At 51.6% G+C, this 14,416-nt stretch overlaps 4 protein-coding genes across 4 annotated transcripts; 1 reads left to right on the top strand and 3 right to left on the bottom strand.

Moving 5' to 3' along the window:
• Nucleotides 1-2,997: 2,997 nt before the first annotated feature.
• Nucleotides 2,998-3,921, bottom strand: AYO20_07809 (hypothetical protein; the record flags this gene model as incomplete). Its single annotated transcript, XM_022646093.1, has 2 exons — nucleotides 2,998-3,189; nucleotides 3,286-3,921. The coding sequence occupies 2 exons, from the start codon at nucleotides 3,919-3,921 to the stop codon at nucleotides 2,998-3,000; spliced, it is 828 nt and encodes a 275-aa protein (XP_022497887.1).
• A 2,660-nt stretch (nucleotides 3,922-6,581) lies between these two features.
• AYO20_07808 (hypothetical protein) lies at nucleotides 6,582-8,747 on the bottom strand (the record flags this gene model as incomplete). The annotated part of the gene is made up of 1 exon (XM_022646092.1): nucleotides 6,582-8,747. The coding sequence occupies one exon, from the start codon at nucleotides 8,745-8,747 to the stop codon at nucleotides 6,582-6,584; it is 2,166 nt and encodes a 721-aa protein (XP_022497886.1).
• Nucleotides 8,748-9,221: 474 nt separating this feature from the next.
• On the bottom strand, nucleotides 9,222-12,533 carry AYO20_07807 (hypothetical protein; the record flags this gene model as incomplete). Its single annotated transcript, XM_022646091.1, has 3 exons — nucleotides 9,222-9,651; nucleotides 9,701-12,332; nucleotides 12,431-12,533. 3 exons carry the CDS (start codon nucleotides 12,531-12,533, stop codon nucleotides 9,222-9,224), a joined length of 3,165 nt encoding a protein of 1,054 aa, XP_022497885.1.
• A 227-nt stretch (nucleotides 12,534-12,760) lies between these two features.
• AYO20_07806 (hypothetical protein) lies at nucleotides 12,761-13,717 on the top strand (the record flags this gene model as incomplete). The annotated part of the gene is made up of 2 exons (XM_022646090.1): nucleotides 12,761-12,951; nucleotides 13,045-13,717. 2 exons carry the CDS (start codon nucleotides 12,761-12,763, stop codon nucleotides 13,715-13,717), a joined length of 864 nt encoding a protein of 287 aa, XP_022497884.1.
• Between the last annotated feature and the right edge of the window lie 699 nt (nucleotides 13,718-14,416).

Raw genomic sequence — 14,416 nt, 5'->3', positions numbered from 1 at the left:
GAGACCACGATGCGAGAGGGTTGGAGCAACCCCTGGGAGTGACACTCGCGATGCGAGTGTGCGCAGGTTTCTGGGGTCAGTGGACAACGTCTCTTTCTCATGCTCTGAAAAGGTGATGCAGCAATTCTCTTAGGCTGGAGAAGGTGACGAGCAGGTCTCCGCTCTTCCGCTCAGGTCGAACATGCCCTGTCGAACTTTGATGAGCGGGGGGTTGTGGTGTGTCGAGGTGGGCACTGCTGAGCGGCCACAAGCCTGGTGGCTTTCACTGCCTGTTGACTTATCGAATGGCTGGCTGACTTTGGGTTACACAATTGTCCTCCTGAACCAGCGAACCTTCGTCTTCGGCTGGATCTAGATTTCCATCTCTTGTCTGCGCTGAAAGTCTGCCACATGTCGCCTCTAACCTGACACCGTCTTTCAGAGGTTCGTGTATTTTTGCTCGAAGAGGCTCGCATCGCATCTAGGCATCTGGCATGTCTGGTGATCAAAGGCTGAAACACAAAGAACGACGTTTGGCACCATGTTTCGTAAAGCTGACGATATGACTGTGGTGACTAGATTGTGTAATAATTAAATGAGTGTGATCGCCCAAAGTGGAACATACAGTTGCGTACCTTGCAGAGGCCGACGGCCTTGACGCTGATCTTGTTCGAGGAACAGGGAAGGTACCAAAGGCAAATTCCGGGGGTGGGAATAGGCACCCACTACTTGGTACACTGGCCTTAGGGCTGCCCATTTTTGATCAACGACTATTGCAGTCCCAGACTGACCGCCTAAGCGGACGCCCGCTACTCATCCACTGTAGCCTGCAAGCACTTTGATCAGCCAGCAAATTCATCCTTCCCGACGGAAACGGCAGGGACCGTTCTTTGAGATCAGCACCTTGGTCGTCGTCATCACCATCATCATCCATCATCAGCACCAGCAGAAGTCACTATCACTATCGCCATCTCACTCAGATCATGTCCATCGTCTCCATAAATCAATCAGAGATCGATACTCCAGTCCTTACCGAGGATGAGGGACGGATTTGAGAGCCTACGAGTTACACAGAGCCACCCGACCATCATTTCCGATCAATGCGTATCCCAGGGGGATTGTTCTCCAAAGGGGTCTTCTCGCCCCTGCCAGGGGATGTGGTGCTTCCTCGTCCTCCTAATGCCTTCGATACTCGCTCGTACGAATTTTTCAAGCCCTCCGAACACATTTTGGCCACTGTTCCCTCTCTTCCCCGCGGAAGTGGATTTCGATCCAGAATTGCTTCTTGCGAACCCCACGAAACCAGCCTTCATCTGCTCCCAGGTGACTTAGCGGGCCGTCTCCTGAATCAAGAATGCTCTCGGCTGGATGCCGAGCACAACTAGTCCAAGAGCGATTAGGATGGGTGCTTTCCACAGAGGCTCCAAGATACCCAATCTGGACCGCAACGAACCAGTCGGCCCGTATCTGGTGCTGTGACTTTGACGCCTTGTCCCCTTCAATGCCGAAAGGGGAGAAGCGACAGTTCTGGAACAAAGTATAACAAGTTCTAGTCCCAGTATGGGCGAGGACGGCACAGCACAGTTACCCGAAAAGTATATAGGGAACTCAAACATCATGCCGCCGCGGACAAGAACATCTGTCTCAAAACTCGAGCAATAAAGATCCATTGATCATCGCGATCTACATATTGCTTTGAAAGGTTGTCACCCTCCTTTACAACTCGCGTGGTTGCTAACAGAGAATCAAGGCCATGCACAACTCAACTGAATGTTGTTGCCCAAAGCATCCGGCTCAATCAGGTAGTCATTACCAGCCGAGTGTGGCATGTCAACCGTGCCCCTGAACGCTTTGGATATCCAGCCAGTCTTGCACACTCTTGCCACCAGATTTGAGGATCAGAGCTCGACCCGTGCATGTTTCAAACACCTCAACGGTTTGGACGAATGTTGAGATGTAGTCTGGACTCTGTCGACTGCTGTTCGAGGGAGGATCTATTTGTAAGGGACATTTGAGCCAACATTGCCTAGCCAGTCGATTTCCGCCGACAAACGCATACTCTTCCGCTCCTCGCAGAGCCCAGTTCTGCATTCCTTTTGACCGCCAACCTATTCGTTCGGCCTTTACTAAAGGTTTAAACATTTCCGCTTTCCATGAGAACCTGGAAACAGCCTTCTTCTGACCGAGAGAATGGGCAGATCATCGTTGCGCAGACGTTTTCAACGAGTCGTCCGAGCCACATGGAATACACGCACTGTTGTGAGGGGGCATCGGACGATTCGGTGCGCACCTGGATTGTAAACTTTGGGAGATCCTCACCCCTTTGTTGTGCAGTCTCCAGCGGCGACTGGCAGAACACGTGTGTTTATGATATAGGCTTTGTGAATTTGCCTTCTCACATGTTCAAACCATATGCAGGTATTCCGGGCAGATGGTCCAGAGCTAAGCATCCCACTTACACTTTGCAGTGACAAATGTTTTGGTTGAGTCCACGGACTCCAAGAACGTTTTTGCACTCCTGTTTTGACTGTCTGGTCCAATGCGCTCCTCCTGTTAGGAGCCCCATTCGCAGGGCGATGAGACCTTCAACGGCGCCAGAAGTGTCCCCGTTTGGCCTCATGTTTGACGTTTCGCCCTACGCCGACTGTAAGAGCGTACACCGAAGAGGTAAGAATATCCAAATCGTCACATGAACATTCCAGCCGTGGTCACGGCAGCTTTCACTGCTGAAGTTAATGCCACCGTGAGCCGAGGGGAGTGGTAAACAGCAGTAATGCCATGCCGGCTTGATTTGTTTTCCCTCCATTTGGTATCATATCTCACGGTGTCCCCATGGCTCTGTTAGACATCTGCTCAACAAACATTGCACGCCTGTCGTCACATGCACATCCCTCCTCTGGGACTGGATATTTGACAGTGAACGATGGGAGAGAGGTAAGACCAATACCAATTCTGTCGGATCTGCATCATCGGATGACCACCAGGTAGGTTTGCATGCGTAATACGAGTACTGCTGACCTAGGATTTGCTGTGGCGTGAGGATGCCCAATGTTGTCTGAGGAGGTACTCGAACATTCCCTCTTCGTCCTCGAAGTAAACTGGGCCGACCGGCGGAGCAGGCTCCTGTGCCTGAATATCGGATACTGTGACGGCCCCTTCGAGGACTCCCTCGATCCGCACTTTCCATGACTCCAGATCAATGGTATACTTCTATGGCCACACACCAGTTAGTTCAGCAAAGCAAGTGGGATTTGGACATTAAAAGGAAGAAATAGGAAAGAAATGATATAGGTCTGGTCCCCTTACCGAGTGAATGGTACTGTCAGCGTTATCGGCGTGCCGCAGCCACAAGCCCCCTTCCAGCAAGATTCTCCTCTCACACCTTCCAGCCCTCAACATCTCCTTGATATAGAGATGGTCGAAACGATAGCCCGTCAACAACGTCTTGATGGGATCGAGCTTGACCTTGTCGAGGAGCTCCTGCGTCAGTCCCGGTCCGTCAAAGACGAGGTCGTTGTTATTTCCAGGCCTCGTCCTGCCCATCTTCCGAATCGTCATGGTCTGCACCTGTGCCATCTTCGCAAAGACTTTGTCCAGCCAGTCCGAGTTGAAGCAGTGGCTCTCCAGGATGACGACGTGGCGCATGGCCTCGTACGCCTTGGGAGAGACCATCTGTGGCGGAGGAGGATCTCCCGGGTGTCCTGTAAAGTCGAATGTGGCTCTCGGGAGGAGGTAGGGCGTCACCTCTGTGTTCCATTGTCTGCACACCGCCAAGGACGCGAATGCCGGAGAGGGGTTCGACTCGTTCATCTGTATCCGCATCTGCGTCGTCGAGTCGGGGCGCTGGAGCGGTTTAAAGACGAGTGTCCCGTACGCGAACTCGTATACCCTGTTGCGGATTTCTGGTGGGAGCTGGAACCACGACCACGACGACGACGCCATCTTTTGTTTGGTCTTGCGACGTGGTGCTTGAGCACAGTGGCTACCGGAGGGTGCCTGTTGATCTTCTTTAAGCAAAACCTCTCGTAAGAACCACGAGCGGAGCTGGTTTGATTTGATTCGGCAAGGCCAGCAAGCAAGGAGAATGGAAGGGAATTTGAACAAGGATGCCCTTACGCTCGCTGTACCGAGGATATGCGTACATGAGCAGAGAGACTTACGACTCTTTCCAACAACTCAGATCCTTATAGCGCTTACAAGGGGAGGCGATAGGGGAGGCGAAGACAGGATGAGCTTCTCTCCAGAATAAATAACACCGTTTCGCTTCACTACGCTTAACTCGACATGACATGACATGGGAGGACAATGCTATCTGACCTATCCTGTTGTTATCGTGTATCCGGTTCCCCGCAACATAGTGCTGGCCAAGGAAGAACCTCCTCCCTCCTCCTCTTCCTCTTCTTCTTCATCCGTGATCCTCTGTACCCTCCCGGTGATAACGGCATCAAGCTTCTCACAAGTTTGGTCAAGTCTGATCCTGTCAAGTCCAATCAAGTCAAGTAAAATCAAGTCCATGCCAGATGAGGCTACCCCAGAGCGCGGCGCGCGATACGCGCGATATGCACAATGACCTTAGGCCATCTATCCGTAGGTCTTGTGGGTTCTGTAGATGTCAGCCTCAGCCTCAGCGTCATCTCTGACAAAGCGAGTGGTAGTCGTGAACAACGACAGGACGGCAGTAGCACTAGCAGCAGCAGCAGCAGCAGCAGCAGCGGTGGCACAAGTGCAGGAAGGATATCCGGCAAGATGGCTGATGCTGATGTCCATACCCACGAACGTGTAAAGAGCTGTAGAAGCAACGAGGAAGTACGAGGGAAGAATTCTTGTACTCGATCCTCCCCTAGGATCGAATGTACAAGTATGTGCCTCGTACTCGGTACATATGTATTCGATATGTGTGTAAATAGTCCACTATCTTGAGCGAGGACTCCCCTTGCCCGCTACAACGGCAATAAAGCACCTGTAAAGGCGCCCATACCTGTAATCGAGTGTCTCATACTGGGGTAAGGTATTACCGTTCCATCTACATACCTGCAAATGGGAATGGGAATGGGTGAAGCCAAGAGGCCAGCTTGCCAGCTGGCTCTTATGTACCTTGTAAGATGCTCGATGTGGTCAAGTGATTACATGTACCTCGTACATGTCCATGTCCCATCTCCCGCGTCCGTGCCTCTCAAGCTTCGAATCCGGAACACGGAAAACAACGCACGAATCCTCGCTTACGAGTCCAAGTACGAATCTCAGTGAGTAACTTCGGTAAGAATGGAGGAAGCGAAGGAATCGTCCCGCTTCCACGTTGGATGGCTTCTCCGTCCTTTTCCGTGTGTATCGGTGGACTTGGACGTGTATACATGTACATGTATCTATACCTGTCCCTGTCGTCCAGAAGGAAGGAAGGAAGGACGGAATGTGTGGGGAAAAGAGAGAGAGAAACAGGGAACTTTTTGTGGGTTCGGTGGAGTGGTGAGATGCATTTCGAGTAGAAGCAGTGCGCGCGCGCGCACAGTGCGTCGCGATGAGGATTTACTACCTGCATAGATACTGCACAGGGACAAGTATCAAGTACATGTATATATACAAATATGGAAGAGCGTCGTGGAATGCCGGCCTAGAACCCAGGACTTGGAGTAAATATAAACATGACATGTTAAGAGCACGGCGGGATGTTGACACCGATGGTAAGAGATAAGGGATGGCGAAATGGAGCAGGGTGACCAGGTAGGATCGATAGCTCCGTATTAAAAAGAAAAAGAAAGACTCTACAGCACTCTCTCTTTCTCTTGTCGGACAATGCATCACCATATCTGGGGAAGACCAGTTCTATAAACGTCCAGTATGTATGTATGTACTGTACGTCGTTGTATCATGCCTGGTGCAGAAGATGATCTACCTGTATTCGCCCTTGCATCACCGATCAAGAACCCCTATCTATGTGGATATATAGACAGGTGAGAGTTCCTCGATCATCGTCATTCCTTGATGCATCATCACTCGGGCTGAAGTATGAGTACCTTGTATATAGATAGATGACTGCGCAAAGGGACTGTCCTCTCATGCTTCTCGCCTCGCATGTCTCCGAGTCCGTGCCTCAAGGCCTTGGTGCGTCCATTCGCCTATGAAAGCCCTTCCCGTGTGTCTCTATTCCACCATGCTGTCCACCAAGTCCTGAAAGACATCCACACCGCTCGGAAACCAGCCTGTGTCGCAGAATGTTGCCGGAATTTCGTCGACTGGTCTAGAGTGCCATCCTCACCGCTCCAATCTGTCCTCATCAAACACGTATAACTAACGAAGAGCCATGTCCCCATTGGTGTCTTCAAGACAATCCGCCCTTCCACGTAACTCTCGCTTAGGGTGTTCAACCCTCGCACCTGATGGGTTGTAGTTTCGACTCTGACTTGACGTCTCCATGCTGGTTGGACAAGGATACCACCAGCGATGTTACTCTGGCGATCCGAGTTGCTCTGCTGAGAGTATGACAGAAAGTCCAAGACGCGTGCACGCGGATACAAGGTCGAGTCAGACCATGGCTTGATGGCTCAATAGGATAAGGCAGTGATCCGTGAGCACTCCAAAGTTGGTGCTTGGTCAACAACGTAACCTCAAACCTCCTCCAACTCCTTGAGCCGTGCCTCCCACGCGTCCACTCCCCTGAGCAGCATCTCCAGCTCCTCCTTTTCGTCTTCCAGCTTGATCCTCCTCTCCGCGTCCAGCGGACAAAACACGTACCCACCCTGTCCATCAAATTGCAAGATCATGCTGTGGTACTTCCACAAACTTCGTCGATGACTCACTGTCATTAGTGTCGTGCCGAGCCCTTTGGCTGTCTCATACATCTTCCGTTCCATCTCCAAAGTTACCGAGCTAGTGCATTCGTCCAGGATGGCGTACTTGGGCTTGTGGTAGAACAGGCGAGCCATGGCAATCCGCTGTTGCAAACCTCCAGAGAAGACGTCGCGCCATTCTTCCACGGCGTCCCACCCATTAGGTCGATTGATGATGGCCTCGATCTCCAAGATCGCGAGAATCTGCCTCAGTTGCTCCTCCGAGCCATTCTTGGCCCGAAACTCCCGCAGGGTGTCCGGGTAAATGATTTGATCTCTCAGTGTGCCTCGACTCAGGTACGGACGTTGAGGAATGTAAAATATATCCTCGAATCTGGGTTTCTTTACAGACCCGCCATAGACGGGCCAAAGCCCACCAAGGATCCTGAAAAGGGAGGACTTGCCACAACCGTTGGGACCAACAATCAACAGGTGATCCCCCGGTTTGATCGCAAATGTCAACTTCTTCACCAGAACATCGCCGTTGGGACTCACGATGGGGACGTCGGTGAATTCGATATTTTCGCTCTCTTCAATTGTCCCTCGCCCCCTGAGCACCGCAGCGTTTTCTTCCGTCGAAGCTGAGCTGACCAGTTTCTTCTCGAATCGGCCGGCCGAGACTTCGTCCATGACATCCAGCAGCCCCGCAACACGAGATGTATAGCCTGCGAGTTCTGTTATTTCCTTGTAAGAGAACATGATGCGGCCGAAGGCGTCAGAACTGCTCAGCAACATGCGCCGGTTCGTGACAAAAGATTCCGTGTGGTCGCCCCTCGATTCTCCCGGAGTGAGGTTCTGCCCTGGGATCTTGAAGAAGACGGGCAATGAGCAAAGAAGCAGGCCGAGAGCACCCCAGAAGTATTTGATGACAAAGTCTTCCATGAAGCCGTGATAGAACCGTCTCCTCAGAATTCGATTGACATGTTTGATCAATGTGAAATAGCCCTTGTCCAGACCGTCTTTTTCAGCCTCATGGCCGGCATATAATGCAATCTCTTCGCTGTAATCGATCAATCTCGTATGTTGGAACCGGAACTCCCCCTCTAGCCGCGCCTCATCGGCGACGTATTTTCCGAACGGAGGTGTCAAGGCGCGCATGACGTTGGCGGATATCTGTACAAGTAGGGCCATAGCGAAGAGGCCTTCTCCACCAACAGACTTTGAGAGGGAGTAATTGTAAATGACCATGTCGAGAATGGGTTTTGCGAGGTTCGAGTAGAGTTCAGCGAGGGAGTTGGAGAAGCGAGACACGTCGACGGTTATGAGTTGGTCAGCGTTCTTTATTCGATCGTCGAGTGCCGAGAGCGTGTAAAAGGTCATGTTGTTAAGATACTTTTCGTGGATGTATTGTGTGAGCCTTGTCCTATAGGCCAAAGCAAGGCGCGTCTGATGGTACTGCAGCATCGAGTTCGTAAAGGTTGCGGGCACGGCCACGAGCATCCACCACACAAGACCCAACACGAACTCTCGCCCTTTGCCCCGGACCAGTGCCGATACGACTTTGCCGTCAAGTTCGGCCACGTAGAGGGACAGCAGGGTGCGGATGACGAGAAAGACGCTGTGCGAGACGATCAGTCTCAGCTCTTTGCTTCTCCAGCCGGGGATCACGATCTTCAGGAGCCGCAGGAGATTGCGGAAGAACTCTCTGTTGATTTCGACTCTTTTCTTTCTATGTTCCTCCTGTTGTCTTTCGTTCTTCACATCTCCGCCTTCCGGTGACAGGTGGGAGTGGCGAGTCCGCTCTCGCTGAATCTCGACCTGCCTCCTCGCTGCGGCCTTTTGCTCTGAGATAGCATTGTGGACTCGATGGATCAGTGCGACGACTAGGGTGATGTAGACGGTTCGGGAGATATTCGTGCGGTTTTTGAGGTAAAGCGACGTCAACTGCGAGATGATTTGCTTGACACTCCGGCCTGGGGGAAGCAGCTTAGACTGAACCGCCATTGTGCCGGCGGTGGGCGAGTCTGTCGAGGGATAGAAGGGAGCAAAGGTGGTAAAGAGAACCAAAGGGGCCCTGTCACCACATCGTCATGACCAAGATTGAGGCAGACGCCTGGAGTTGATATTCCGATCCAGTTCTGTTCACATGCTCCATGTAAGTGCAGAGTGCGGCGAGGCGGGAAGCGTCCGGTGTTTGCTGTCCACATTATTCATTGGAGGGGGGCGCATCAAGCCTCGGTCGATTCATGCATGTGCTAATAATCGATCCCTACACATCGCTTACAAGAACATGACGTATTGGATTTGAGCAGACGGAATATCAATATAGCATGGATATTACTTACTATCAATACCCATAGCTCCGTACATTGGACTACAACATCTCGTCGCTCGTGTCTCATGGCGTGTGCAACTGCAACTGTCGCAAACCTCCTTTCCAAGGCTAAATTATTCTGCCAGTCACGCCCATTTTTAGGCTCAAAATCCGTCCAGCAAGTCTCTCAGTGTGATCGGTTTCCGAACGGCATTTGAGAAGCCCTCGTGAAATGAAACCCACACTCGGCTTTCTTTAGTCCCTAGCTTTCCTGGCTGTTCCCTTACGCCTTTACCGGCTGATGTAGGCCGGCTCTCGTTGATGATCCGACCAAAGAAGTCGCGCTTGATTCCAAGGTCCTTCGACGACGCTCCCCTCGCCTTGTCCGCTGGGCTTTCATTTTCCTTGTCCGCTTCTTCATCAGTGTTTCCGTTAAGGCCCGATATGGTGGAGCGAGCGTGTCGGGCAACTGAGTTTTGCAATAGTCTCTCTTTCCTGAGCTCTTGTTCAAGCACCTGTCTAACTGCATATCGGACTGGTGCCGTGGCCGAACTTGACTTATCCATGTGATAACTTAGTAGCGTATCGAGAGGTCTGTCATTTTGTGTTAGCAAGAGGCTGATTCGATGGGAAGACAACTTACGGTTCCATCCGATATGCATAGCCGCCGTTCGAGTGAGCACCGCCGCCCTCAATTTCCACTCGGACCTTTTCGAATGAAACATCCAGAGCCAACATGGTTCGAACTGCGTTGCGGATACAGTTCTTCTCAGACTCCTTCCGCACGCTGGCGACGCTGGCGGAGCTCCCAGAACCTCCGATCACGACAGGCTTCACATCTGGCGCGAACATCTTACCCACATTCGGTATCAGCTCTGTCGCAATATCGTCCACGGAGCTGAACAATCTCAACAACGACCCTGAGAAATTCGACTGTAGCTCAGTGAGCAAGGTACGATTCTGCTTTTCCGCCTCATAAGCGGCAAAGTCTGCTTTCAGGCCACTGAACGGGTGGACATCCTTGACCTCTTCCTCTGGCATTTCTTCATTCCAGGCCACTGTACCTTTGTCGACGGTGGCGAAGAGATGGTGAAACCCACAGGCACTGGTGTTAAGGTAAGGCGTTAATTCCCACTCTTGTCCTGAGAACACTCGACTCGACAAGCAATCGTGGAAGTGAAGCCACTCGTAACTTGCGTTTGGTTTGGACAGTTGTACATCGTCCTGGAATACCTGGGTCGGATACGTGGCAAAGCATTCAGTAATGACCCGGTCATGCTCCCCACAGGTGTCAACCATCTCCCGGAGGGCGGTGATTGCTGCTCGCTTGCGAAGATTCGCGACTCCAACGGGATTACTTTTCGAATCTGCAACTAGTCTCGCGTCGTCCGCAGTTAGAGTAGCTGGAAGGTTGGGCAAGCCGGCTCCTTCCAAAAATATCCGCTCAACAACCTCTCGGATACCGCCTCGTCCAAGGCCTTTCTGTCCCGTTCGAGCTTCTTCAAGCTGGGGCTCGAGCCACTGCCTCGTGAGGCGGGGTTTGTTTTCGTTGGCGCGCAATTTGTGTGCGATCCATTCGGCTTGTACGAGCACGCTCCTGATATCGCCTTCTCCGGATCCCCGAGAGCCTGGCCCTCTCTGCTTTCGCATTGCCAGACCCCAAGCATTTTCGCAAAGCCGACGAACGGCATCATTATCACAAGCAATGCATTCCCTCTCGAAGACAGACTTGACTCGAGCGATGACCTTGTCCAACGGTGCCTTCCGAACATGGACGATTTCAGCGATGGAGCTCGTCCGCAATGGTCGAAGCGAAGGTGCATAGACGTCGTTGCATACCAGGATCAACGGTCGGAGCATTCTGAACTTGTCGCCCTTCGTTCTACCCTTTGGAGCTTCCTGGTTTCCCTTGCCCATAGAGTTTCTCTGATCGAGTTGTACAAGGTCGATCAACGCTTTGACAAATCCGCCCTCACCACCGCTTGCACTAGAACCGGTAGTGACGCCATCGACTTCATCGACAACGACGCAGACAGGGCGCCCGGCTTTTCTAGCTTTGCCCTGTTCTTTAATCCCACGGACCGTCTCCGTTCCAAGGGCATCCTTGATTCTGCCTTTGACCACGTCACGGCTTCTGTCGTCACTGGCGTTGATTTCGAGCACCTCATATCCTGCTTGCCTGGCGCAGACATGAGCCAGTGTGGTCTTCCCGAGTCCAGGTGGGCCAGTCAGAAGCAGGATCTTTCGGTGTTGCTGGCTTGTGTCATTGTCGTCAAAGGCTCTCATTGATTTCAATTTTGCACTTCCCGGGAAGACCACTTCATCCCACCCTTTGAGCCATCGAAGGACCTGTCGATGGGTTCTCTCATCACCCACAAGCTCGGTGAATTTCTTTGCGCGGTATTTCTCCGTCCACATCTGATGTAACATTGCGTTTGAGCCTGCTGATTTAGCATTTGTGGGCGAAGTCGTGGCTGGCTGTTGCTTCTTCCTCTGCTTCTCAAACTCATCAAGCTGCTGCAGCGTCTTAGCATCATCCATAAGCTTGTGGATTTCAATGCCATAGTAGGCCTTTTTGGCACGGCCTTCAGCGGTGACTGAACGTTGCGCAATGGTCTTCTCGTATGACAAAGCTTCGGCCTTTTGTCGGATGGGAATATTCAATGCAGCGCCAGAAGATGTTTGCAGGGTTACACCTCCGTGTTGCCGCTTTCTGAGTAATGGGCGAGGGAGAGGAGGTAGATCTGGACTAGGCGAAGTACGCAGGCTTGTTGTATTTTGTGATATGCCACTTGCACCTCCGAGGCTTGTGAGATCTTTTGGTGGAGGAAGGACTGGGACTGTTTCTGTCCGCAACCGTAGGTCATTATCCTTGGGCCTGCTTTCAGCGTTGTGCTCTTCCTCATCTTCGTCGTCCTCCGCTACAAAGCCGCCAACCATCCTGGTCCTCTTGGATTGCTGTTCAGCGGGAAACGGTTGGAAGAGTCGGCGCTTCTTTTTGTTCGCCGGAACAGGGAGAGGGGAGGAACTGGGCGCATAGTATATGGGGGACGACGAGAAGACCATTGTGTCCGATGTGAGGCTATATTCGGATCCTGAAGAGCACAACAACCCATCAGATTTGTTCAAGGTTGCATGTGTAGAACTATTCGAGTCGGGCTTGTCGTCGAGGTTGCAGAGGTAAATGCTTTCGATGTCAGTCTGGTTCGGAGACGACGGGATGATGTCGAGGCTTGTGGTGTGTCTAGAAGTGCTGTCTTTGTTGCTCAGATCTTCTATTTCACAGTCGTCACGTAACAACAGCATTTTCTTCCGGTCTTGGATCCGAGTTGCAAAATAAATGGTTAACAGTGTCAACTCTAGTTGTTCACACGCGCGACGCGCTTCTCCAACTGCAACGCGTAACGGGAGGCGGCGGGACCCTGCAGCTCAACTCCGGAAGTGGTCAGGCTTTCGTCATACAACGCACCATCCATTATTATTTGTCTGACCAAACTAATTCCTTTAGACGATGTGTCACTAGGCGAAACTTTGGGTGTTTGGGGCAGAACTCGGCAGTGAAGAGGGGAAAATTCCATTGTCAGACATGTCGGCGTTTTTTTACCTCTCAAATCTCGGGTTCTTCAGCAGTGCAGCGCAGTTGTGATATCTACAATACCCTTTGCTACATTCCATCGAGTATTAATAACTAAAACAATGTCGCATGGGGCATGTTTCCGGTCGCTTCGATCCATTTGTCTCAGAGACGCCTATAAAACCCGCCTTGCGCACCAATGCGACCCCCCAGCCGCCGAATACACTTGATCGCATTTATTCGACGTACCGCTACCGGTCGCCGCAGGCTGAGATGCCCGGAGAGAACATAGGAGATATCTCCGCGAAGAAGTTTGCGGAGTAAGTGGGAATCCATAATGAAGCGTCGATATATCAGACACCGGTCTAACTCTGAGTGATAAGATTGCGCTGACCTATGCGTGCGAGAAAAAGGTTGTTATCCGGCCCATTGCTGGACGTCTTCGTCGGGCCTGAGCGCCGCCGTTGGTCTCTACACCAAAATCTTCTGGTCCATCATGCGCGCTTCTTTGACGAGTCCTTCATAGTCAACGGTGAGCACAAGCGCATCAATGACGGCAAACTGGAGCTCCGAGACGAGGACCCCAACGCATTTGAACTGCTTGTGAAATGGCTGTACCAGGGCAAGATTGATGATGTCTCTTGGATGCCCAAAGACGTCAAGTGGGACTATGCATTCACATGCCAGAAACTTTATCTCCTCTGCGACACGATAGGGCTGCAAGAACTCAAAAACCAAGCCATCGACCAATTTCGGCGAGGATGTCACGAAGCAGGACTCGTCCCCGGTCCGGAAGAGATGAAGCCCATCTATGAGAAAACCCCTCCAGATTCTCCATTCCGCAAACTCGTGAGCAAGATCGCTGCAAGACAGATCATGGACCCCAGTTCGGAGAAAGATGCAACCAGTTACAGGGAGTGCTTTGCCATCAGCCCTGACTTTGCCGTCGACGTCATCAACGCGATCAAGGAGGGAAGTGGTGGGTTATTGTTTGACGATCCAACAGAGGGTAACGGGTGTCGATATCACGAACACGAGGACGGCGAGAGCTGCCACAAGACGGTCAAATTTAAGGATTTTTCCTGAGAGGGAGTACCACCGCAAGAAACGAAAAGAGATCAAGATGTCTAGTCGAGGAGTAATGGAGCGCTTCCCACAGGAGTAGATGGCGTGTCCATTGCAACAAGCAGACCTCTGTGTCCTATACGGGGCCCATGTCCACATGTCTCCAGAAGCGGGTATTTGTGGTTTTACTACCTCGGCGGAATATTGGAGGGCCAATATAAATCGGTAAGAGGTCCACCATCACAACTGAGATAAGCGCAGAGTAATTTGATGGGGATGCCGGTCCGTTACCTTCGTCGCCTCGCCTGTTGGAATCGATATCATTGGGAACAACTATTGTTCGGTATTGTCGAAGGAGATCCTATCGTGCTGTCCTCCGGATCCATATCTTGATCAAGCCAAGTAGCTTGCTCTCGGCGTTTTGTGTAATCATAGGGACATTGGAGATGATAGAAACAATGGAAATGATTGAAAGTGCCTCTCGTATTTGTGTCCTTGAAGTGTAGGAATTTCCACACACCGCCTTCCGAACGCATTGGAGAAAGTCAGCCAATTTCTTGATTGAGAAATTCCTAACACTAACACTACAGCACCAGCAGCCATGCGCTTCTGCATTCTTTCCCTGGTGAAATTCATTTCAATCTTGCGTGAAGACGAGTCACATATCGTAGAAATCGGCTCGGATTAACTATCTACCATTGAAACACGTGATCTGCTAGC

This window comes from Fonsecaea nubica (genome assembly GCF_001646965.1).
Source record: "Fonsecaea nubica strain CBS 269.64 chromosome Unknown Scaff57, whole genome shotgun sequence".
NCBI lineage: Eukaryota > Fungi > Ascomycota > Eurotiomycetes > Chaetothyriales > Herpotrichiellaceae > Fonsecaea > Fonsecaea nubica.
Note: the sequence above shows the minus strand (reverse complement) of the source record. Positions and strands in the feature narration are given on the sequence as shown.